This window comes from Schistocerca cancellata, chromosome 6 (genome assembly GCF_023864275.1).
Source record: "Schistocerca cancellata isolate TAMUIC-IGC-003103 chromosome 6, iqSchCanc2.1, whole genome shotgun sequence".
Taxonomy (NCBI): Eukaryota; Metazoa; Arthropoda; class Insecta; order Orthoptera; family Acrididae; genus Schistocerca; species Schistocerca cancellata.
Window position 1 is genome coordinate 24,306,701 of NC_064631.1, and position 27,221 is coordinate 24,333,921.

General features: G+C 46.9%; 1 protein-coding gene across 1 annotated transcript in view; it reads left to right on the forward strand.

Annotated features, from left to right (window-relative positions):
- Positions 1–27,221, forward strand: part of LOC126190729 (uncharacterized) — a 143,522-nt gene that overhangs the window by 18,561 nt on the left and 97,740 nt on the right. Inside the window, exon 2 of the mRNA XM_049931217.1 lies at positions 13,405–13,533. Within this exon, the coding sequence (XP_049787174.1) occupies positions 13,405–13,533 (129 nt within the window). The remainder of the gene's footprint in view (positions 1–13,404; positions 13,534–27,221) is intronic.

Genomic DNA, 27,221 nt, shown 5'->3' on the forward strand with positions numbered 1-27,221 from the left:
TCGTGTCGGCGAGTAGCATATCGGTCATTGTTACGTCGTGTCGGCGGTTCCATCTCAAAATTCGGTGCACCTTGCCAATTTCTTTCATAATTTCCGAAATGCCCTGTGTTAATATTTTGTAGCTTTTCCGTATTTCTAAGTTCCTCTTCCCGTGTTGGAGCGCGAGTGTCCTCTGAAATATGAAATTTTTGTATTACTTGTGCCAACTGATCTTGTACTTCCCGGATTTCTCTTTTGTATTGCATATTAATTTGATTCTGATTTTGTTTGAATTTCTTAATTTGTTCATACTCTTCTGTGTCAGTGATGGCTACAGGTCTTTTGTCATTCAGATCATCATCTACCTTTGCAGATAAGTTAGTGAACTGATCCGAAAGTTCGGCTACTTTCTCCGATAGTGTACTTATTTCCTCAGTGTGTTTTTCTGAACCAAGTTTCAGAGTGTCCATTTGTGTTGAAATCGAATCTACTGTGTCCTTTAAGTTTTCCTGAGTTTTTGCAAGTAGCATAACCGAATCGGTAGATGCAACTGAGTCAATTTTAGCTTGCAAGGTGTCGTGATTTTCATGAACAACAGTTTGCAGTTCTTTTATGGCTGCTTCGTGATTCTGTAATGCATTTTCATGCCGCAAAAAAATAGGTTGGGAATGCTCACAAATTTGTGTTTTTACGTCATTACAGACCTTTTGACATTTCGATTCAATGTTATGTAACTCAGTAGTTAAATCTTCACGTGTTTGTTCAAGCGTATGTTCCACTGAGTCTAACTTTTGAAGCTTTTGTTCCATTGTGTCTAACTTTTGAAGCTTTTGCTGTGTTTGTCTCTGATTTTGTTCCATTGTGTCTAACTTTTGAAGATTTTGTTCCATTGTGTCTAACTTTTGAAGCTTTTGTCCCATTTGTTGCATTAATTGTAATAACAATGAACTGGTGTCTGAAACATGTTCCTCAGTGCTTTTCGGCAGTGAATTTGCACCGGCAACATTCACATTTTGACAAGCGGAAAATGTGTCTCGACTCATTTGAGAAAACGGTGAGAACCCAAAACCTGAGTCTACAGTATTTGCAATATTGAGTTCTGTCATTCCCGATTCCTGAGGCGAGCTGTTGCCGACCGATCGATCGATAATGCTTCCCTGTTCACTACCTGTTTCACTGTCTACACCATTATTTGACGCCCGCTCCATTTCCCTATGCACAGTTACCAAATTACTACTTTGAATATTAGTTAATTCATTACATGGTGGCGTTAACACACTGCTTTCGTCTTCACTGTCATTTCTCAGTTTACTTTGGAGCCTAGTACTACGTTTTTCACACGCCATTATTGTCACAATATTTCACACGACAACACAGAAAAAAACAATTTGAAGAGCAACAATAAGAGAACACATTAACATAGCACTGAAAATAATATCTCGTTAATTGCAAGCGCAGCTGCGAAATACTTGGTGCAAATCTACATGCATGCCACAACTGTTTTACTGTACAACAATGAAAGAATGCAACTACAAAGGAGATTCTATCTACAATTACGCGCTAGCAATAAAAAAATCTACACTAATTACACAAACTACAAGAAAAAATCAGAAGATTCCAGTGAGGTATCCTCGGCTAAGGGTCGACATATGAAACGTCCCCTTCGAACAATTGTACATGACTGTGCTTAAACTGACACACAATATTTTTAGCGCAACGCAATCTGACTTTCAAAAATCCCTACAAAAGAATGGCCCTGACTAACATTAACCTATACCTTTCACAAATCACTTACCTCACAAAAATCTTCGTTACTCAAGCTACAGCAATACAGCGAGCGCCACTACTGCCAGCTAAATAACAGATTCAAACTACGGAAGGCACTAACTACTAGTAGGCATAGTTAGCAACTGAAAGATTTTAATAGAGAACAAACAATGTATTTACCTTAATATTCATCAAAAGTCATAATATATGCAGCAGTTCATGACACCCATTTTTACAAATTTCAAAACTCCGCCATTTCTCTCCCCACATCCACGACTGCTGGCGGCTCACCTCCAACTGCGCAACGCTACGCGCTGTTAACAGCCGACAGCCCAACACTGCAATGGCAGACAACAATGCAAACTAGCCACAGACTGCACACAGCACAGCCAGTGATTTTCATACGTGGCGTTACCAATATGAAAACCTAAACAGTCTACTTACACCGTGATTTCCCTAAATCGCTCCAGGCAAATGCTGGGATGGTTCCTCTGAAAGGGCACGGCCGACTTCCTTCCCCGTCCTTCCCTAATCCGATGAGACCAATGACCTCGATGTTCGGTCTCTTCCTCCAAAGAACCCAACCCAACCTAGATTTGGTAGAACTTACTTTATAATTGCTTATACACGAAAAAATACGGTTATTTCAATGCGATTTGTTGTTCGTGAGTTCGAATGTAGGTTTCCGCAACATCAAGTAAACACCAAAGACAGGAAGATTTTTCTTTATGATAATTCCTGAACAGCCCGCCCTCAACTCTTCATAATGAAGAATCTCAATTAATCGTGTATCTGTTGTTGCTCTGTGAGCGTGTCGTAACAAGTATCTATCTGCTATGTGGTGCATAACTACTGTCACACCGTGGTTAGTACAAAATATGACGGCATGTTTAAGAGTAATGTCTCCGATTTTTTATGCGAACACTCTTAAAGTTTTCTAAATGAAACAAACGTTATTAACATTCTACAGCTTTCTTTTTCATGTCTACGTATTTAATTCTCAACGCTTTTCTGCCAACGAGAGAGCCGGCCTGAGTGGCCGAGCGGTTCTAGGCCCTTCAGTCTGGAACCGCGAGACCGCTACGGTCGCAGGTTCGAATCCTGCCTCGGGCATGGATGTGTGTGATGTCCTTACGTTAGTTAGGTTTAAGTAGTTCTAAGTTCTAGGGAACTGATGACCTCAGATGTTAAGTCCCATAGTGCTCAGAGCTATTTGAACCATTTTTGAACCCAACGAGAGACCAGCTTGTTGACATTGTCACTGTAGAGTGTTTGATTTTGTTAATGCAGCCACAACCTCACCTCTGCTCACAGCGCTTCATCACTATCAAAGCGAAGTCCTCGAAGTTGTTCTTTACAGTTTGGAAACAGATGGAAATCAGATTGAGCCAAGCGTGGACTGTATGGAGAATGATCGATGACAGTGAACTGAAGGCGTCGGATTGCTGCCGATGTCGCAGCACTCTTGTGTGGTGTGGTGGCATTGTCATGCTAAGCCGGCCGGGGTGGCCGAGCGATTCTAGGCGCTACAGTCTGGAACCGCGCGACCGCTACGGTCGCAGGTTCGAATCCGGCCTCGGGAATGGATGTGTGTGATGTCCTTAGGTTAGTTAGGTTTAAGTAGTTCTAGGGGACTGCTAACCACAGCAGTTAAGTCCCATAGTGCTCAGAGCCATTTGAACCATTTGTCATGCTAAAGTAGCAGGTCAGGTGCTCCATGTGTGGACTGACTCTTCGAAGTCGAAACACGATTACATCACGCCATTTCTCAAGCACCGATGTAGTTACGTTACACACTGCCATGTTACACCCTACAATTTGGAGCATTCTAGAGGCAGAGGATTGCAAATATGTATTTAAAAAGAAGCAGATAAAAATTCAATTCACTTGACACCTTCCTAAGAGACAGTCTCTACTCCATCCAATATCACTGTGAAGGCGTAGACCAGATGAAATTTAAATTCAGAGAAAGAGTGTCGACGGCAGTTGAGAGATATATACCAAATAAATTAATAAGACGTGGTACTAATACCATGGTACACAAAACAGATCAGAACACTGTTGCAGAAGCAACGAGAAAAAGCACGCCAAATTTAAACTAAAGCAAAATCCCCGAGATTGGCAAGTTTTACATAAGCTCGAATTTAGCGCGAAATTCAATGCGAGTTGCCTTCAATAGTTTTCTCAACGAAACTCTGTGTCGAAAGCTGGCAGAAAACTGAAAGAGATTCTGGTCGTATGTAAGGTACACCAGTGGCAAGACGCAATAAACAGGTAGATAGAACAGTACTGATGGGTGCATTATCTGTTGACCACTACCCCCCAAAAGAGTTCTCGGCCGAGGGTGAGTCATCTCAGACTTTTGCCTGGAAGCGCTTGCTATGGCAAGGTGCTCCCCTTTCCCGTCGGTGGCTGGGGTTGTGTTGCAGGGTGGTGCTGTTTTCTACTGCCCGGGCGAAGAAAGTGAGAACAAACCTCACTGCTCGGTGAGTGATCAACAATTTTGCGGACTTAGAATGCAAATCTCACCTCCATATGGTGATATGTTTGAAGCGGGAGCAGTCACGATGGTTGGTGATAAGTTGCTGGCCGCAGCCTGCACGGTGTGTTGGTGACTCTTCCATTTTGCGAGAGCAGTCACAGCTGGCGTCTTCGGCAGTGCATTTTACGCATCGCAGTGGCATGGGACAGTGCAGTACAAAGTGGCCAACGACATGACAGTTGCAGTTCCTGTTGCAAAAGTTCACCTTCGCCATGGGGATCGCTGTGATGTGTGTCACGCACCAGATGCCATGGGGATGGGGCAAGTCACTCTCCACAGTAAGTACCAGTGGCTTCTCTTTGTGCGTCTTCAGTGGTGGGAGGAGAGTGATGAGGTGTAAGCCACATGGGAATCCGAGGTCTTCAAGGTGTTGTACGTGGTCCCAAGTTGAATTTGTTCACCAAATCACGAAAAACGATCTTCAATAGTTTCACCTACTTGGGCGTAAAAGTGTAGTATGGTAACTATAACTCTCCAAAAGCTGCAGCTGGAGTCCCAGTGAAACCTGATAGAGGTCGTTCCCCATTGGCCTAAGAGAAAAGCTCTCGCTGCCTGACAATGTGGTATCGTTCGTCGTGGTCTCTGCCGAATTTGAAGACAACTGGAGGAGATTTTGTTTCCTTTGCTGGCTCTTAACACTAGAAGTCGGTCGGATAGCGTAGTAATCTCCATCTCGCTATCCACTAACATGGCAGAGTTGATCGCAGAAGGGCGGTCGACTGCAGCAGACGACGGATAAACACGCTTGCCGGCAAGCGATATTCCGAACTCCGAGCTTGGGTGCCTCCGTAACGAGCTCGACGACCTCAGAGACAGAGCTAGCTCGAGTGAGTCCCGTTTCGTCTCCGCTCCGGTTAGATACTAGGTTAGTGCATAAGTTTGTAGTGTTTTTGTTTCGGATGTTGATATGTTTGCTATGGGTTTATTTATCGATTATCAATTTTTATTTGTAGTCCACTGCTGCTGTTTGAGTATACATATTATCATTTTGTCATATGAAAACAGTGAAAATAGAGAGTGGACGATAGAAAATGGGGTGCCAAGCGGAGAAACCAGAACATTTCTGACATATTCTTCCGTTTGAGGTCAGTAGAGAGGTGACAGCAGTGGAGGCTGCCAGAAATATTTCCGCCGTGAAGGGGAATGACGACATTCGACGGAGCACGGCAGGAAAACAGCATTTGTGAAGTATTGTTTTGACATAAGGTTTGATGAAGATCGTTTCAAATGGTTCAAATGGCTCTGAGCACTATGGGACTTAATTTATGAAGTCATCAATCCCCTAGAACTTAGAACTATTTAAACCTAACTAACCTAAGGACATCACACACACCCATGCCCGAGGTAGGATTCGAACCTGCGACCGTAGCGGTCGCGCGGTTCCAGACTGTAGCGCCTAGAACCGCTCGGCCACTCCGGCCGGCGAAGATCGTTTAAACGCATTAATCCACAATGATCTAAGTCATTGTATTGGAGAACTGGTAAATGTGATGAAGTGTCATGATTCCATCATCGTGTGACATTTGCATGCAATGGGGAAGATTAAAAAATCAGAGGTGTGGATACCGCATGCACTAACCCAAAATAAAAAAAAATCTGCGGGTGGTCATATGTGCATCTCTGCTTGCTCGGTAGCATTGCCCCGTGAACAACACCGACCATTCCTATGTGTATCTTTGTTGATGACGAGAAATGGTGTCTTTGCGCTAACGTAAAGATAAGAAAGGAATGGTTGGGCCCAAACTAAGCAGCAGTTCCCGTACAAACACAAAAGCTAATGTCATGCATTTGGTGGAACAGCTTCCCCGAGTTGTAACCGTCACTGCTGACATTTACTGTCAACAACTGGATATCTTGGAGAGGTAATCCAAAAACAACGACCAGGAAGACTGCGTGAAGTGACGCTGCTCCACGATGACAGCCGCCTGCATTCTCATCGACTGACAAAAATCACTACACAGGAGTTGGGTTGGGAAGGCACTGCGCATCCACCGTATTCGCCTGAACTTGCGTCCTCAGATTTTCGCCTTTCCCGCTCTCTATCGAACAGTCTTCAAGGAGCTTCCTTTTCGGATAAAAATGCGCTCCGAACATGGCTCGAAGAGCTCTTCGCCTCAAAACCACGTGATTTCTACAGCCGCGGAATCGAAAAGCTACCCCAGCGTTGCAAGACTGTTGTAACAGTGAAGGAAAATATATTACTGATGACTAAAGACTCTGCTACGTGTATCTGCTTTGTTTATTAAGCTTATGGAATAACGCTACGAACTTAAGCACCAACCTAATAATTCCCTTACGGCGTTACGTGCCGGCAACACAGGTGGCATTCATTCTCGCGGTGTACGTTAGTCGTGTTTTTTTGGCTCTTCAGAGAATAGTTTACATTCTTTTAAACTTGTACCGCAGTCATCCAAAATTTTTGAAGCGACGTTTCCGCCTTCTACTGTAATTACTCATATTTTCCACTATTGGCCAAATTCGGCTATTATGCCACTTTTGTGCCACTCTTCTGCGTGTCTGCTTGTCGTGGTTTGCTCGCGTTGTGTTGGTGGCTGAACACCTTGATGTATCGTCCCTACGGACGACAACTGTGGCTTGACAATAGAATAACAGCCGAAATTGGCCAATGCTGGAAAATAACAATTATTGCAGTTCATGGTGGAATGTTGTCTTTCAGAAACAGAAACCTTACACATTAACAGTTCACAAAGCATGTAGTGCATCAAAGAGACACTGGGACCTGAAAATTTCTTCTTATATATTTATTCCGAAGCTGACACATAAATGTACAAGCAGTTCAATAATATCAACACCAATGAAATAATTTTAAACACTTAATGAAATGTTCTGTGTGGTGGTTTATCATGCATTACTAAGGAATCATAATTGGGGTAAACTGAAATGAGAAACAAGGAAACCGTCAGCTTTTCGTTACACGTCATCCAACGCATTTGTCATCTTGCTGTATTCCAGCACCCGTTGATTTACTGAAATCAGACATGTGTTCATTCATAACAGTTGTGCATGAATTTAAGGTACGTTTTTCAGTTGCTGACTTTTTTTTTTTTTTTTTGAAGAGCGACACATGTTAATAAAATTGTGTCTTCAACATCTCGACACTATTATCTAACCTTTCCTTCACGCATTACTTTAGGCCCATAAGCTATGCGCAGACCAGGACAAATTTGCGCAGCTGTACACCGTTTCGCATACAAGAATACAATTACGGCACGGACTTCGCAACTGGCGAGAACAACTATTTCCGAAGTCAACACTACGCTTTTTCCCACAACAAGTGATTACTTCATCTAAAAGTGACTTCTGTGGCTATGTAACTCTCTTCAATGCAGCTGAGAGATTTGATCAACAGAGTCTGTAGTCCGTTGTTACATTTGTGCTTTGCTGTTAATTTCACCTAGCACGCTTGAACCTTTATCAGCCTCCACGCCACGCAAGAAAAACTTTGTGGTCAGGTCTGGACACCAAGCGGCACGTGCAATCCACCTACTGGGAAAAGCAACGTACTGGTAATTGCGGACAACTAAAGCAATATAGGATGGTATCCAGTCGTGCTGGAAACAACTGAGTCCTTAATAACATCTTGTGTTCATTGTGACTTCAGAAAAATTTCCAACATACCAAGGTACGTGTCTCCGATAATTATTTTCTCTTTAAACATAAAGGGTCCACAGAAAGGCCGGCCGGGGTGGCCGAGCGGTTCTAGGCGCTACAGTCTGGAACCGCGCGACCGCTACGGTCGCAGGTTCGAATCCTGCCTCGGGCATGGATGTGTGTGATGTCCTTAGGTTAGTTCTAAGTTCTGGGGTACTGATGACCACAGAAGTTAAGTCCCATAGTGCTCAGAGCCACATTGCGTAAAAGAGCAGAATTTACGCGATCAACTGATTGTTATTATTTATCAAATACAATTTATATTTTGTAAGGATATAAAATACACACTGGACTAAGACTGAACGATGTGAGGGTCTAATCATGTTCAGAACAAACAAAAAACAAAGAGAAGTCGACGGCTCACAGTTTGTCTCTCACACATTCACTTATGTTCCTTTCTCTACCAACGCCAACAGTACCATTTACTACGTCATTTATGTACTGTACCAAACCTACAGAACAGTAGCTTTGGCAGAGCACAACTTTAGTTATATTACATGCAACAAAATGAGAATAAACTATATGGGAGAAAAGTATGGAGACTTTATGTCACTCTGCATAAGCAAACGACCCTTACTTACGGGTTACTCCAGGTCCCAAACTGTCTTAGTGATCGGCCCCGGGGTGCAGTTGTTTCCTCGGGTCGCCGGTGCGTGTTGTGTGGAGCTGTCTTGTGCCACATAGATGCGTCACGGCCTCGGTACGCCGGCAGATGGGCTCAATGGCCGCTGCGTGCGCCATTTACGTGAATGGCAGCGAAGGCCGCGAGTCCGGCCCGTGGTCACGTGCGGCGCGACAGGTCACGAGGTCCATGTCGCCGCCGGGGCCGGCCGGCTGCGTAACTGGACATCACAAGGCCACAGTCCGTGCCGCACAAGAAGAGCCCTGATACTTAAAGTGGGCTTGGCGCCGCTGCTTCGTGTGTCTGTCACATCCAACTACATTACACCATCATTGTTGGCGCACCGATTCATTGTTGGCGCAGATATACGTAGGGATTCCCGATATTTCGGGCTAATGATCCTAAACAAAGAAGGAAAAGCTGAAAGATGAAATGATTATACAGTGCCGTGCGTGATTAGCCGAGCGGCGTAAGGCGCTGCAGACATGGACTGTGCGGCTGGTCCCGGTGGATGTCCGAGTCCTGCCTCGGGCATGAGTCTGTGTGTTTGTGCTTAGGATGATTTAGGTTAAGTAGTGTGTAAGCTTAGGGACTGATGACCTTAGCAGTTAAGTCCCATAAGATTTCACACACATTTGAACATTTTTTGATTATACAGTCGGACTATACGAGGGACATGACCTTGAAGGCAATATGACAGAAATAGAAGAGGACGTAGATGAAGATGAGATGGCAGATGTGTTACTGCGAGAAGAATTTGACAGACCCCTGAAAGATCTAAGTCGAAACAAGGCCCCGGATGTAGAGGGCATTTTGTAAGAACTATTGTTAGCCTTCCGGTAGCCAACCGTGACAAAACTCTTCCATCTTACATGCAAAATGTATGAGACAACCCTCAGACTTCAAGAAGAATCTAATAATTCTAGCCGGCCAGTGTGGCCACGCGGTTAAAGGCGCTTCAGTCTGGAACCGCGCGACCGCTACGGTCGCAGGTTCGAATCCTGCCTCGGGCATGGATGTGTGTGGTGTCCTTAGGTTAGTTAGGTTTAAGTAGTTCTAAGTTCTAGGGGATTGATGACCTCAGAAGTTAAGTCCCATAGTGCTCAGAGCCATTTGAACCATTTTTTTAATAATTCTAATTCCAAAGAAAGCAGGCGCTAGAGGTGTGAATATTATCGAACTATCAATTTAGTAAGTCATAAAAATACTAATACGAATTCTTTACAGAAGAACGGAAAAACTCCTAAAAGCTGACCTTGAGGGTGAACAGTTTGGATTTCGGACAAATGTAGGAACACGCGAGGCAGCAATGACCCTACGACTTATCTTAGAAGACAGGTTAAGGAAAAGCAAACCTCCGTCTGTATCATTTGCAGACGTAGAGGAAGCTTTTGACAATGTTGACTGGAATACTCTCTTTCAAATTCTAAAGGTGACAGGGGTAAAATACAGGGAGCGAAAGGCTATTTACAATTTGTACAGAAACCAGATGGCAATTATATTTGTCGAAAGGCATGAAAAGGAAGCAGTGGTTGAGAAGAATGTGAGACAGCGCTGTAGCCTATCCCTGATGTTATTCAGTCTGCACACTGAGCAAGCAGCAATGGGAACCAAAGAAAAATTTGGAGTAGAAATTAAAATCCAGGAGCAGAAATAAAATCTTTGAGTTTTACCGATGACATTGTAATTCTGTAATTTTGTCGGAGACAGCAAAGGACTTGGAAGAGCAGTTGGACAGAATGCACAGTGTCCTGAAAAGAGGGTATAAGATGAACCTCAACAAAAGCAAAACGAAGGTAATGGAATGTAGTGATGCTGAGGTAATCAGATTAGGACATGAGACGCTTAATGTAGTGGACAAGTTTTGCTATTTGGGCAGCAAAATAACTGATGATGGCCAAAGTAGACAGGATATAAAATGCAGAGTGGCAATGGCAAGAAAAGCGTTTCTGAAGAGGAGAAATTTCCTGACATCGAGGATAGATTTAGGTGATAGGAAGTCTTTTCTGAAGGCATTTGTCTGGACTGTAGCCATCTATGGACGTCAAACATGGACGATAAAGTTTATACGAAAAAGAGAATGTAAGCTTTCGAAAAGCGGTGCTACAGAAGAATGCTGAAATTTTGATCAGTAGATCATGTAATTAGTGAAAAAGTACTGAATGGAATTGGGAGGACAAGAAATATGTGGCAAACTTGACTAAAGGAAGGGATCGTTAGATCGGACGCATTCTGACACATGAAGGGATCACCAGTTTAGTATTGGAGGTAAGCGTGGGGGCTAAGAGACCAAGAGATTAATACAGTAATTACATTCAGAACAATGTAGACTGTAGATGAAGTGGCTTGCACACGGTAGAGTAGTGTGAAGAGCTGCATCAGACCAGTCTTCGGACTGAAGACAACAACAATAACGAGCCCACAATGACCAACCATTACCGCCTGGGTTTTGGATGGGTTGAGTTTTAAACCCTGTACCCATTTTGATAGTGCACATAGGTCAATACTGAGATTCTCTGTATCTATCTTCAGGTTTACTGGTTTTGTACCTAGATAAAAATGGATGTAATCACAGTACATATGGTATTAGCAATACGTTAAAACTGATAGCACATCATTGACATACAATGAGAAGAGAGTAGCAATAATACCTAACCCTGGGGGACATCTAATACTCTCTGCCTCCATTGTGACTTTATGGTGTCACACATGACGCATTGCTAACGAGATGAGCTCACTGATCTGCAGTAACGAACCATAATTTCATCCTACTTAGGTTCTTAAGACGTCTAAACTTTTTTGAAACTTCATGTCGTGTATTTCTTGCGTAGTAATTTGCCAATCTTTTTTTTTTTTTTTAATTACGGTACTTGAACACATTACTTTTCACGGCCCATAACTCTGGTTGTAGACGTATTGCATTCATGAAATTGGTTCAAATGGCTCTGAGCACTATGGGACTTAACTTCTGAGGTCATCAGTCCCCTAGAACTTAGAACTGCTTAAACCTAACTAACCTAAGGACATCACACACATCCATGCCCGAGGCAGGATTCGAACCTACGACCGTAGTAGTCGCGTGGTTCCAGACTGAAGCGCCTAGAACCGCTCGGCTTTCATGAAATTAATTGTTCTGCCATTGCACTGGTGAACCTAAATAATTGTACTGCACTACGCGAGAAATTTAGGCTGTTAAGTTTGACAAGTAAAATGTCGACGTCGGCAGTGTCAAAGGCTTTGCTGAAGTCTAAAAAACAGCATCTTCTTGTGCATCCACGGCAAGTTCAGGTCATCTGAAGGCAGATGTTGTGCTGCAATGTTTACGAAAAACTGATTGGTATTCATCTGTTAGATTGTTCGTAGTTAGTTTGCTTGGTGATCGTGGACTACCAGATCTGTTCAAAAAATGTTACTTAAAATCCGTCTTGATTGCATTTTTTTTTTTATTATTATTCATATGACCGGTTTCGGTTCATTCTGAACCATCTTCAGATCTGATATTTCAGTTACAGGAGTAACCCGTCCAAATCCAGCAACTTTCACATGCATGACGTAGCATGTGACGTAGCATGTGAAAGTTGCTGGGTTTGGACGGGTTACTCCTGTAACTGAAATATCAGATCTGAAGATGGTTCTGAATGAACCGAAACCGGTCATATGAATAGTAAAAAAAAATTTTTTTTTGCAATCAAGACGGATTTTAAGTAACATTATAAAATCACTGATTGCTGTTATCCCATAAGACATTATGTCTGTTTTTGCACTGTTCAAAAAATTCCGGAACTTTGTCTACAAAATTTTTCTACGCTTACCTGTTACTTATTGTGGATGGTCTTCGAAATCCTCTCCTCCACAATTGATACACAGCTCCGAATGCCAATTCCGGAAGCGGTCTTGGTACGCCTCTTGCTGAATCGCTCGAAGTACCGTCTGCTAATTTTCTTTCCTCTGGTCTATCGTTTGAATGTAGTTTTCAACTTTGAAAATAATACAAAATCCTCAGGGGCCAGGTCTGGACAGTACGGAGGATGAGGCTGCACAGTGATTTCGTTTTTTTTGTGCAACAATCACGCACCAACAGGGAGGAATTGGAAGGTGCGTTATCGTGATACAAGAGCCATGAACTGTCTCACCACGTTTCGGACCGTTTCCTTGTCCCTGTAGCACTAATTCGTGATGAACCAATCCTTCAAGGCCAAAGAAAACTATAAGCATGGCTTTGACTTTTGACTTGATCTGACGAGCTTCCCCCATCCATTGTGTAGGTTGAACCTCGGTCTCAACTTCAGAACCGTAGACCCACGTCTCATCGCCAGTTATGATTCCTTCGAGGAACATCTAGTTCTCATTTGCGCGATGCAAAAGCTCTTCACAACCAGCGGCGCGAAGGTCTTTCTGCTCTTGACTCATGAGCCGTGGGACGAACTTGGTGGCAACACAATGCATTCCAAGTGCTGTGTTAGGATTTCATGACATCATGCAACTGAAATGTTACATTCTTCTTCAATATCACAGACAGTTAGTTTTCGATTGGCACGCATAATTTCGTTGACGTTCCAGACATGAGCGTCGTTGGTAGGTGTCGAAGGGCGCCCCGAACGAGGGTCATCTTCAACTTCCATCCGGCCATTTTTAAACTGCGCGAACCTAACGTATGACTCTGTATCCCAGGCAGAACCTACTCTCGACATGCAACAATGGGCGCCATGTGATATGTGGTTGGTGTGGAAAAATATTCTCGAACCGGCCCTGGTAGCACCTGTATCCTATGAAGTACATGTGCCATGAGTTTCAATTGGGGAAACCTCGCTGTGTTGGACAGGTGTGCGTCTGGCGGTGGGCGGCGACGACGGCGGCGTGTCTGCTGGTGGCGCTGCCGGCGGAGGAGGCGGAGGCGAGGGCCACCAAGCGCAGCGTCACCGACACCTCCGTCATGGGCTACCTCACAGAGGTGAGTGCACGGGAGCGTCGCAGACACCTCTGTCACAGGCTACTACGTGGAGGTGAGTGCAGAGCAGCGCCACGGATACCTCTGCCGTGGGATACCTCAAACTGGTGAGTGCACAGCAGCGTCTCATACACCTCCATAATGGTTTACCTCACGGAGGTGGGTGCACAGAAACATCACAGACGTTTCTATCACTCGCTACCACATGGATGTGAGGGTACATGAGCCTCATGAACATCTCCGTGATGGTCTACCGCATTTTGGTGAGAGCACAGAACTGTCACAGACACTTCTGTCATGGCTTACCCCAGAGTGAGTGCACAGTAGCATCATGGACAGCTCCATCGTGTGTTACCTCAAGGAGGTGAGTGCACAGAAACATCACAGGCATCTGCGTCATGGGTTACCTCACTGCATCACAGAAGCGTCACAGTCACCTCCATGATGGGTTATCTCATGGAGGAGAGTGCACAGTAGCATCACAGACACCCCCGTTACGGATTACATCACGAAGGTGAGTGCACAGACGCGTCACAGACACCTCTGTCATAGGCTACTACGTGGATAGCAGCGACACGGATACCTCCATCGTGGGATACCTCAAGGAGGTGAGTGCACAGCAGCGTCTCAGACACCTCCATAACGGCTTACCTCACAGAGGTGAGTACACATAAACATCACAGACGTTTCTGTCACTCGCTACCACATGGAGATGAGGGTACATCAGCATCATGAATTTCTCTATGACGGTCTGCCACATTTTGGTGAGACCGCTGAAGTGTTACCTCTGTGAATTAATCCGTGACGGGGGTGTCTGTGATGCTAGACACTCCCGTCACGGATTAACTCACGGAAGTGAGTGCACAAAAGCATCACAGACATCTGCATCATGGGTTACCTTACGACTGCACAGAAGCATCACAGACACCTCCATCATAGCTACCTCATGGAGGAGAGTGCACAGTAACATCACAGACACCCCTGTCACGGATTACATCACAGAGGTGAGTACACAGTAGCATCACAGACACCCCCGTCACATGTTACCTCACGGAGGTGAGTGCACAGAAGCATCACAGACTCCTTATATAGGTAAGTGCACAGAAGTGTCACAGACACGTCTGTTGTGGGCTACCACAAAGACATGAGTGAATAGCAGCATCATGAATAACTTGAGCTACCTCATTTTGATGAGAGTACAGAAGTGTCACAGACACTTCTGTCTTGGCTTACCCCAGAGTGAGTGCATAGTAGCATCATGGACAAATCCATCGTGGGTTACCTCAAGGAGGTGAGTGCACAGCAGCGTCTCAGACACCTCCATAACGGCTTACCCCACGGGGGTGAGTGCTCAGAAACATCACAGACGTTTCTATCACTCGCTACCACATGGATGTGAGGGTACATCAGCCTCATGAATTTCTCGGCCCACCACATTTTGTTGAGAGCACAGAAGTGTCACAGACACTTCTGTCTTGGCTTACCCCAGAGTGAGTGCATAGTAGCATCATGGACAGCTCCATCGTGGGTTAGTTCAAGGAGGTGAGTGCACAGCTGCGTCTCAGACATTTCCGTCATGGGTTACCTCACTGCTGCACTGAAGCGTCATAGACACCGCCATCATGGGCTACCTCATGGAGAAGAGTGCACAGTGGCATCATAAAAACCCCTGTCACGGATTACAATACGGAGGTGAGTGCACAGAAGCGTCACAGACACCTCTGTCATAGGCAACTACGTGGATAGCAGTGTCACGGATACCTCCATCACGGGTTACCTCAAGGAGGTGAGTGCACAGCAGCGTCTCAGACACCTACATAATGGCTTACCTCACGGAGGTGAGTGCTCAGAAACATCACAGCCGATTCTGTCACACGCTACCACATGAAGGTGAGGGAACAGTAGCATTCTGAATTCCTCCGTGGTGGTCTGCCATATTTTCGTGAAGGCACAGAAGTGTCACAGACACTTCTGTCTTGGGTTACCTCACAGAATGAGTGCATAGTAAGATCATGGACACCTCCATTGTGTGTTACCTCAAGGAGGTGAGTGCACAGAGACATCACAGACATCTGCGTCATGGGTTACCTCACTGCTGCACAGAAGCGTCATAGACATCTCCATCATGGGCTACCTCATGGATAAGAGTGCACAGTAGCATCATAGATACCCCTGTCACGGATAACAATACGGAGGTAAGTGCACAGAAGCGTCACAGACACCTCTGTTATAGGCTACTACGTGGATAGCAGTGTCACGGATACCTCCATCGTGGGATACCTCAAAGAGGTGTGTGCACAGAAGCGTCTCAGACACCTCCATAATGGTTTACCTCACGGAGGTGAGTGCACATCAACATCACAGACGTTTCTGTCACAGGCTACCACATGGAGGTGAGGGCACAGTAGCATCCTGAATACCTCCGTGATGGTCTACCACATTTTGGTGAGAGCACAAAAGTGTCACAGACACTTCTGGCTTCGGTTACCTCACAGAGTGAATGCATAGTAACATCATGGACACCTCCATCATGTGTTACCTCAAGGAGGTGAGTGCACAGAAGCGTCTCAGACACCTCCACAACGGTTTACCTCGCGGCAGTGAGTGCACATAAACGTCACAGACGTTTCTGTCACTCGCTACCACATGGAGGTGAGGGTACATCAGCATCAAGAATATCTCCGTGACGGTCTGCCACATTTTGGTGAGACCGCAGAAGTGCTACGTCTGTGAATTAATCCGTGACGGGGGTGTCTGTGATGCTAGACACTCCCGTCACGGATTAACTCACGGAAGTGAGTGCACAGAAGCATCACAGACATCTGCATCATGGGTTACCTGACGACTGCACAGAAGCATCACAGACACCTCCATCATGGGTTACCTTATGTAGGTAAGTGCACAGAAGTGTCACAGACACGTCTGCCGTGGGCTACCAAAAAGAGATGAGTGAATAGCAGCATCATGAATAACTTGAGCTACCTCATTTTGATGAGAGTACAGAAGTGTCACAGACACTTCTGTCTTGGCTTACCCCAGAGTGAGTGCATAGTAGCATCATGGACAGCTCCATCGTGGGTTACCTCAAGGAGGTGGGTGCACAGCAGCGTCTTAGACACCTCCATACTGGCTTACCTCACGGAGGTGAGTGCTCAGAAACATCACAGACGTTTCTGTCACTCGCTACCACATGGATGTGAGGGTACATCAGCCTCATGAATTTCTCGGTCTGCCACATTTTGGTGAGAGCACAGAAGTGTCACAGACAGTACTGTCTTGGCTTACCCCAGAGTGAGTGCATAGTAGCATCATGGACAGCTCCATCGTGGGTTACCTCAAGGAGGTGAGTGCACAGCAGCGTCTCAGACACCTCCATAATGGCTTACCTCACGGAGGTGAGTGCTCAGAAACATCACAGACGTTTCTATCACTCGCTACCACATGGATGTGAGGGTACATCAACCTCATGAATATCTCCATGATGGTCTACCACATTTTGGTGAGAGCATAGAAGTGTCACAGACACTTCTGTCTTGGCTTACCCCAGAGTGAGTGCATAGTAGCATCATGGACAGCTCCATCGTGGGTTACCTCAAGGAGGTGAGTGCACAGCAGCGTCTCAGACACCTCCGTAATTGGCTTACCTCACGGAGGTGAGTGCTCAGAAACATCACAGATGTTTCTATCAGTCGCTACGACATGGATGTGAGGGTACATCAGCCTCATGAATTTCTCGGTCTACCACATTTTGGTGAGAGCACAGAAGTGTCACAGACACTTCTGTCTTGGCTTACCCCAGAGTGAGTGCATAGTAGCATCATGGACAGCTCCATCGTGGGTTACCTCAAGGAGGTGAGTGCACAGCAGTGTCTCAGACACCTCCATAATGGCTTACCTCACGGAGGTGAGTGCTCAGAAACATCACAGACGTTTCTGTCACTCGCTACCACATGGATGTGAGGGTACATCAGCCTCATGAATATCTCCGTGATGGTGTACCACATTTTGGTGAGAGCACAGAAGTGTCACAGACACTTCTGCCTTGGCTTACACCAGAGTGAGTGCATAGTAGCATCATGGACAGCTCCATCGTGGGTTACCTCAAGGAGGTGAGTGCACAGCAGCGTCTCAGACACCTCCATAATTGGCTTACCTCACGGAGGTGAGTGCTCAGAAACGTCACAGACGTTTCTATCACTCGTTTACCACATGGATGTGAGGGTACATCAGCCTCATGAATTTCTCGGTCTACCACATTTTGGTGAGAGCACAGAAGTGTCACAGACACTTATGTCATGGCTTGCCCCAGAGTGAGTACACAGTAGCATCATGGACAGCTCCATCGTGGGATACCTCAAGTAGGTGAGTGCACAGAAGCGTCTCAGACACCTCCGTAATGGCTTACCTCACGGAGGTGAGTGCTCAGAAACATCACAGACGTTTCTGTCACTCGCTACCACATGGATGTGAGGGTACATAAGCCTCATGAATATCTCCGTGATGGCGTACCACATTTTGGTGAGAGCACAGAAGTGTCACAGACACTTCTGTCTTGGCTTACCACAGAGTGAGTGCATAGTAGCATCATGGACAGCTCCATCGTGGGTTACCTCAAGGAGGTGAGTGCACAGCAGTGTCTCAGACACCTCCATAATGGCTTACCTCACGGAGGTGAGTGCTCAGAAACATCACAGACGTTTCTGTCACTCGCTACCACATGGATGTGAGGGTACATCAGCCTCATGAATATCTCCGTGATGGTCTACCACATTTTGGTGAGAGCACAGAAGTGTCACAGACACTTCTGTCTTGGCTTACTCCAGAGTGAGTGCATAGTAGCATCATGGATAGCTCCATCGTGGGTTACCTCAAGGAGGTGAGTGCACAGCAGCGTCTCAAGCACCTCCATAATGGCTTACCTCACGGAGGTGTGTGCTCAGAAACATCACAGACGTTTCTATCACTCGCTACCACATGGATGTGAGGGTACATCAGCCTCATGAATTTCTCGGTCTACCACATTTTGGTGAGAGCACAGAAGTGTCACAAACACTTCTGTCTTGGCTTACCCCAGAGTGAGTGCATAGTAGCATCATGGACAGCTCCATCGTGGGTTACCTCAAGGAGGTGAGTGCACAGCAGTGTCTCAGACACCTCCATAATGGCTTACCTCACGGAGGTGAGTGCTCAGAAACATCACAGACGTTTCTGTCACTCGCTACCACATGGATGAGAGGGTACATCAGCCTCATGAATTTCTCGGTCTACCACCTTTTGGTGAGAGCACAGAAGTGTCACAGACACTTCTGTCATGGCTTCCCCCAGAGTGAGTACACAGTAGCATCATGGACAGCTCCATCGTGGGATACCTCAAGGAGGTGAGTGCACAGAAGCGTCTCAGACACCTCCATAATGGCTTACCTCACGGAGGTGAGTGCTCAGAAACATCACAGACGTTTCTGTCACTCGCTACCACATGGATGTGAGGGTACATCAGCCTCATGAATGTCTCCATGATGGTCTACCACATTTTGGTGAGAGCACAGAAGTGTCACAGACACTTCTGTCTTGGCTTACTCCAGAGTGAGTGCATAGTAGCATCTTGGACGGCTCCATCGTGGGTTACCTCAAGGAGGTGAGTGCACAGCAGTACCTCAGACACCTCCATAATGGCTTACCTCACGGAGGTGAGTGCTCAGAAACATCACAGACATTTCTGTCACTCGGTACCACATGGAGGTGAGGGCACAGTAGCATTCTGAATACCTCTGTGATGGTCTGCCATATTTTCGTGAAGTGTCTGTGACACTTCTGTCTTGGGTTACCTCACAGAGTGAGTGCATGGTAACATCATGGACACCTCCATCGTGTGTTACCTCAAGGAGGTGAGTGCACAGAAACATCACAGAAATCAGCGTCATGGGTTACCACACTGCTGCACAGATGCGTCATAGACACCTCCACCATGGGCTACCTCATGGATAAGTGTGCACAGTAGCATCATAGATACCCCTGTCACGGATTTCAATACGGAGGTGAGTGCACAGAAGCGTCACAGACACCTCTGTTATAGGCTACTACGTGGATAGCAGTGTCACGGATACCTCCATCGTGGGATTCCTCAAGGAGGTGAGTGCACAGAAGCGTCTCAGCCACCTCCATAATGGTTTACCTCGCGGAGGTGAGTGCACATAAACGTCACAGACGTTTCTGTCACTCGCTACCACATGGAGGTGAGGGTACATCGGCATCAAGAATATCTCCGTGACGGTCTGCCACATTTTGGTGAGACCGCAGAAGTGCTACGTCTGTGAATTAATCCGTGACGGGGGTGTCTGTGATGCTAGACACTCCCGTCACGGATTAACTCACGGAAGTGAGTGCACAGAAGCATCACAGACATCTGCATCATGGGTTACCTGACGACTGCACAGAAGCATCACAGACACCTCCATCATGGCTACCTCATGGAGGAGAGTGCACAGTAGCATCACAGACACCCCTGTCACGGATTACATCTCAGAGGTGAGTACACAGTAGCATCACAAACACCCCCGTTGCATGTTACCTCACGGAGGTGAGTGCACAGAAGCATCACAGACTCCTCCATCATGGGTTACCTTATGTAGGTAAGTGCACAGAAGTGTCACAGACACGTCTGCCGTGGGCTACCACAAAGAGATGAGTGAATAGCAGCATCATGAATAACTTGGGCTACCTCATTTTGATGAGAGTACAGAAGTGTCACAGACACTTCTGTCTTGGCTTACCCCAGAGTGAGTGCATAGTAGCATCATGGACAGCTCCATCGTAAGTTACCTCAAGGAGGTGGGTGCACAGCAGCGTCTCATACACTTCCATAATGGCTTACCTCACGGAGGTGAGTGCTCAGAAACATCACAGACGTTTCTGTCACTCGCTACCACATGGATGTGAGGGTACATCAGCCTCATGAATTTCTCGGTCTACCACATTTTGGTGAGAGCACAGAAGTGTCACAGAGACTTCTGTCTTGGCTTACCCCAGAGTGAGTGCATAGTAGCATCATGGACAGCTCCATCGTGGGTTACCTCAAGGAGGTGAGTGCACAGCAGCGTCCCAGACACCTCCATAACGGCTTACCTCACGGAGGTGAGTGCTCAGAAACATCACAGACGTTTCTATCACTCGCTACCACATGGATGTGAGGGTACATCAGCCTCATGAATATCTCCGTGATGGTCTACCACATTTTGGTGAGAGCACAGAAGTGTCACAGACACTTCTGTCTTGGCTTACCCCAGAGTGAGTGCATAGTAGCATCATGGACAGCTAAATCGTTGGTTACCTCAAGGAGGTGAATGCACAGCAGCGTCTCAGACACCTCCATAATGGCTTACCTCACGGAGGTGAGTGCTCAGAAACATCACAGACGTTTCTGTCACTCGCTACCCCATGGATGTGAGGGTACATCAGCCTCATGAATTTCTCGGTCTACCACACTTTGGTGAGAGCACAGAAGTGTCACAGACACTTCTGTGTTGGCTTACACCAGAGTGAGTGCATAGTAGCATCATGGACAGCTCCTTCGTGGGTTACCTCAAGGAGGTGAGTGCACAGCAGCGTCTCAGACATTTGCGTCATGGGTTACCTCACTGCTGCACTGAAGCGTCATAGACACCTCCATCATGGGCTACCTCATGGAGAAGAGTGCACAGTAGCATCATAAAAACACCTGTCACGGATTACAATACGGAGGTGAGTGTACAGAAGCGTCACAGACACCTCTGTGATAGGCTACTACGTGGATAGCAGTGTCACAGATACCTCCATTGCGGGATACCTCAAGGAGGTGAGTGCACAGAAGCGTCTCAGACACCTCCATAACGGCTTACCTCACAGAAGTGAGTGCTCAGAAACATCACAGACGTTTCTATCACTCGCTACCACATGGATGTGAGGGTACATCAGCCTCATGAATATCTCCGTGATGGTCTACCACATTTTGGTGAGAGCACAGAAGTGTCTTGGCTTACCATAGAGTGAGTGCACAGTAGCATCATGGACAGCTCCATCGTGGGTTACCTCAAGGAGGTGAGTGCACAGCAGCGTCTCAGACACCTGCATAACGGCTTACCTCACGGAGGTGAGTGCTCAGAAACACCACAGACGTTTCTATCACTCGCTACCACATGGATGTGAGGGTACATCAGCCTCATGAATATCTCCGTGATGGTCTACCACATTTTGGTGAGAGCACAGAAGTGTCACAGACACTTCTGTCTTGGCTTACTCCAGAGTGAGTGCATAGTAGCATCATGGACAGCTCTATCGTGGGTTACCTCAAGGAGGTGAGTGCACAGCAGCGTCTCAGACACCTCCATAATTGGCTTACCTCACGGAGGTGAGTGCTCAGAAACATCACAGACGTTTCTATCACTCGCTACCACATGGATGTGAGGGTACATCAGCCTCATGAATTTCTCGGTCTACCACATTTTGGTGAGAGCACAGAAGTGTCACAGACACTTCTGTCTTGGTTTACCCCAGAGTGAGTGCATAGTAGCATCATGGACAGCTCCATCATGGGTTACCTCAAGGAGGTGAGTGCCCAGCAGTGTTTCAGACACCTCCTCAATGGCTTACCTCAAGGAGGTGAGTGCTCAGAAACATCACAGACGTTTCTGTCACTCGCTACCACATGGAGGTGAGGGCACAGTAGCTTTCTGAATACCTCTGTGATGGTCTGCCATATTTTCGTGAAGTGTCTGTGACACTTCTGTCTTGGGTTACCTCACAGAGTGAGTGCATAGTAACATCATGGACACCTCCAGCGTGTGTTACCTCAAGGAGGTGAGTGCACAGAAACATCACAGAAATCTGCGTCATGGGTTACCTCACTGCTGCACAGAAGCGTCATAGACACCTCCACCATGGGCTACCTCATGGATAAGAGTGCACAGTAGCATCATAGATACCCCTGTCACGGATTACAATAAGGAGGTGAGTGCACAGAAGCGTCACAGACACCTCTGTTATAGGCTACTACGTGGATAGCAGTGTCACGGATACCTCCATCGTGGGATTACTCAAGGAGGTGAGTGCACAGAAGCGTCTCAGCCACCTCCATAATGGTTTACCTCGCGGAGGTGAGTGCACATAAACGTCACAGACGTTTCTGTCACTCGCTACCACATGGTGGTGAGGGTACATCGGCATCAAGAATATCTCCGTGACGGTCTGCCACATTTTGGTGAGACCGCAGAAGTGCTACGTCTGTGAATTAATCCGTGACGGGGGTGTCTGTGATGCTAGACACTCCCGTCACGGATTAACTCACGGAAGTGAGTGCACAGAAGCATCACAGACATCTGCATCATGGGTTACCTGACGACTGCACAGAAGCATCACAGACACCTACATCATGGCTACCTCATGGAGGAGAGTGCACAGTAGCATCACAGACACCCCTGTCACGCATTACATCACAGAGGTGAGTACACAGTAGCATCACAAACACCCCCGTTGCATGTTACCTCACGGAGGTGAGTGCACAGAAGCATCACAGACTCCTCCATCATGGGTTACCTTATGTAGGTAAGTGCACCGAAGTGTCACAGACACGTCTGCCGTGGGCTACCACAAAGAGATGAGTGAATAGCAGCATCATGAATAACGTGAGCTACCTCATTTTGATGAGAGTACAGAAGTGTCACAGACACTTCTGTCTTGGCTTACCCCAGAGTGAGTGCATAGTAGCATCATGGACAACTCCATCGTGGGTTACCTCAAGGAGGTGAGTGCACAGCAGCGTCTCAGACACCTCCATAATGGCTTACCTCACGGAGGTGAGTGCTCAGAAACATCACAGACGTTTCTATCACTCGCTACCACATGGATGTGAGGGTACATCAGCCTCATGAATATCTCCGTGATGGTCTACCACATTTTGGTGAGAGCACAGAAGTGTCACAGACACTTCTGTCTTGGCTTACCCCAGAGTGAGTGCATAGTAGCATCATGGACAGCTCCATCGTTGGTTACCTCAAGGAGGTGAATGCACAGCAGCGTCTCAGACACCTCCATAATGGCTTACCTCACGGAGGTGAGTGCTCAGAAACATCACAGACGTTTCTGTCACTCGCTACCCCATGGATGTGAAGTTACATCAGCCTCATGAATTTCTCGGTCTACCTCATTTTGGTGAGAGCACAGAAGTGTCACAGACACTTCTGTGTTGGCTTACACCAGAGTGAGTGCATAGTAGCATCATGGACAGCTCCTTCGTGGGTTACCTCAAGGAGGTGAGTGCACAGCAGCGTCTCAGACATTTGCGTCATGGGTTACCTCACTGCTGCACTGAAGCGTCATAGACACCTCCATCATGGGCTACCTCATGGAGAACAGTGCACAGTAGCATCATAAAAACCCCTGTCACGGATTACAATACGGAGGTGAGTGAACAGAAGCGTCACAGACACCTCTGTGATAGGCTACTACGTGGATAGCAGTGTCACGGATACCTCCATTGCGGGATACCTCAAGGAGGTGAGTGCACAGAAGCGTCACAGACACCTCCATAACGGCTTACCTCACGGAGGTGAGTGCTCAGAAACATCACAGACGTTTCTATCACTCGCTACCACATGGATGTGAGGGTACATCAGCCTCATGAATATCTCCGTGATGGTCTACCACATTTTGGTGAGAGCACAGAAGAGTCTTGGCTTACCCTAGAGTGAGTGCATAGCAGCATCATGGACAGCTCCATCGTGGGGTACCTCAAGCAGGTGAGTGCACAGAAGCGTCACAGACACCTCCATCATAAGCTACTACGTGGATAGCAGTGTCACGGATACCTCCATCGTGGGATACCTCAAGGAGTTGAGTGCACAGAAGCGTCTCAGACACCTCCATAACGGCTTACCTCACGGAGGTGAGTGCTCAGAAACATCACAGACGTTTCTGTCACTCGCTACCACATGGATGTGAGGGTACATCAGCCTCATGAACATCTCTGTGATGGTCTACCACATTTTGGTGAGAGCACAGAAGTGTCACAGACACATCTGTCTTGGCTTACCCCAGAGTGAGTGCATAGTAGCATCATGGACAGCTCCATCGTGGGTTACCTCAAGGAGGGGAATGCACAGCAGCGTCTCAGACACCTCCATAATGGCTTACCTCACGGAGGTGAGTGCTCAGAAATCTCAGAGACGTTTCTATCACTCGCTACCACATGGATGTGAGGGTACATCAGCCTCATGAATATCTCCGTGATGGTCTACCACATTTTGGTGAGAGCACAGAAGTGTCACAGACACTTCTGTCTTGGCTTACTCCAGAGTGAGTGCATAGTAGCATCATGGACAGCTCCATCGGGGGTTACCTCAAGGACGTGAGTGCACAGCAGTGTCTCAGACACCTCCATAATGGCTTACCTCACGGAGGTGAGTGCTCAGAAACATGACAGACGTTTCTGTCACTCGCTACCACATGGATGTGAGGGTACATCAGCCTCATGAATTTCTCGGTCTACCACATTTTGGTGAGAGCACAGAAGTGTCAATGACACTTCTGTCATGGCTTGCCCCAGAGTGAGTACACAGTAGCATCATGGACAGCTCCATCGTGGGATACCTCAAGGGGGTGAGTGCACAGCAGCGTCTCAGACACCTCCATAATGGCTTAGCTCACGGAGGTGAGTGCTCAGAAACATCACAGACGTTTCTGTCACTCGCTACCCCATGGATGTGAGGGTACATCAGCCTCATGAATTTCTCGGTCTACCACATTTTGCTGAGAGCACAGAAGTGTCACAGACACTTCTGTGTTGGCTTACACCAGAGTGAGTGCATAGTAGCATCATGGACAGCTCCTTCGTGGGTTACCTCAAGGAGGTGAGTGCACAGCAGCGTCTCAGACATTTGCGTCATGGGTTACCTCACTGCTGCACTGAAGCGTCATAGACACCTCCATCATGGGCTACCTCATGGAGAAGAGTGCACAGTAGCATCATAAAAACACCTGTCACGGATTACAATACGGAGGTGAGTGTACAGAAGCGTCACAGACACCTCTGTGATAGGCTACTACGTGGATAGCAGTGTCACAGATACCTCCATTGCGGGATACCTCAAGGAGGTGAGTGCACAGAAGCGTCTCAGACACCTCCATAACGGCTTACCTCACAGAAGTGAGTGCTCAGAAACATCACAGACGTTTCTATCACTCGCTACCACATGGATGTGAGGGTACATCAGCCTCATGAATATCTCCGTGATGGTCTACCACATTTTGGTGAGAGCACAGAAGTGTCTTGGCTTACCATAGAGTGAGTGCACAGTAGCATCATGGACAGCTACATCGTGGGTTACCTCAAGGAGGTGAGTGCACAGCAGCGTCTCAGACACCTCCATAATGGCTTACCTCACGGAGGTGAGTGCTCAGAAACACCACAGACGTTTCTATCACTCGCTACCACATGGATGTGAGGGTACATCAGCCTCATGAATATCTCCGTGATGGTCTACCACATTTTGGTGAGAGCACAGAAGTGTCACAGACACTTCTGTCTTGGCTTACTCCAGAGTGAGTGCATAGTAGCATCATGGACAGCTCTATCGTGGGTTACCTCAAGGAGGTGAGTGCACAGCAGCGTCTCAGACACCTCCATAATTGGCTTACCTCACGGAGGTGAGTGCTCAGAAACATCACAGACGTTTCTATCACTCGCTACCACATGGATGTGAGGGTACATCAGCCTCATGAATTTCTCGGTCTACCACATTTTGGTGAGAGCACAGAAGTGTCACAGACACTTCTGTCTTGGTTTACCCCAGAGTGAGTGCATAGTAGCATCATGGACAGCTCCATCATGGGTTACCTCAAGGAGGTGAGTGCCCAGCAGTGTTTCAGACACCTCCACAATGGCTTACCTCAAGGAGGTGAGTGCTCAGAAACATCACAGGCGTTTGTGTCACTCGCTACTACATGGATGTGAGGGTACATCAGCCTCATGAATATGTCCTCTCCGTGATGGTCTACCACATTTTGGTGAGAGTACAGAGGTGTCACAGACACTTCTGAATTGGCTTACCCCAGAGTGAGTGCATAGTAGCATCATGGACAGCTCCATCGTGGCTTACCTCAAGTAGGTGAGTGCACAGCAGCGTCTCAGACACCTTCATAATGGCTTACCTCACGGAGGTGAGTGCTCAGAAACATCACAGACGTTTCTGTCACTCGCTACCACATGGAGGTGAGGGCACAGTAGCTTTCTGAATACCTCTGTGATGGTCTGCCATATTTTCGTGAAGTGTCTGTGACACTTCTGTCTTGGGTTACCTCACAGAGTGAGTGCATAGTAACATCATGGACACCTCCATCGTGTGTTACCTCAAGGAGGTGAGTGCACAGAAACATCACAGAAATCTGCGTCATGGGTTACCTCACTGCTGCACAGAAGCGTCATAGACACCTCCACCATGGGCTACCTCATGGATAAGAGTGCACAGTAGCATCATAGATACCCCTGTCACGGATTACAATAAGGAGGTGAGTGCACAGAAGCGTCACAGACACCTCTGTTATAGGCTACTACGTGGATAGCAGTGTCACGGATACCTCCATCGTGGGATTCCTCAAGGAGGTGAGTGCACAGAAGCGTCTCAGCCACCTCCATAATGGTTTACCTCGAGGAGGTGAGTGCA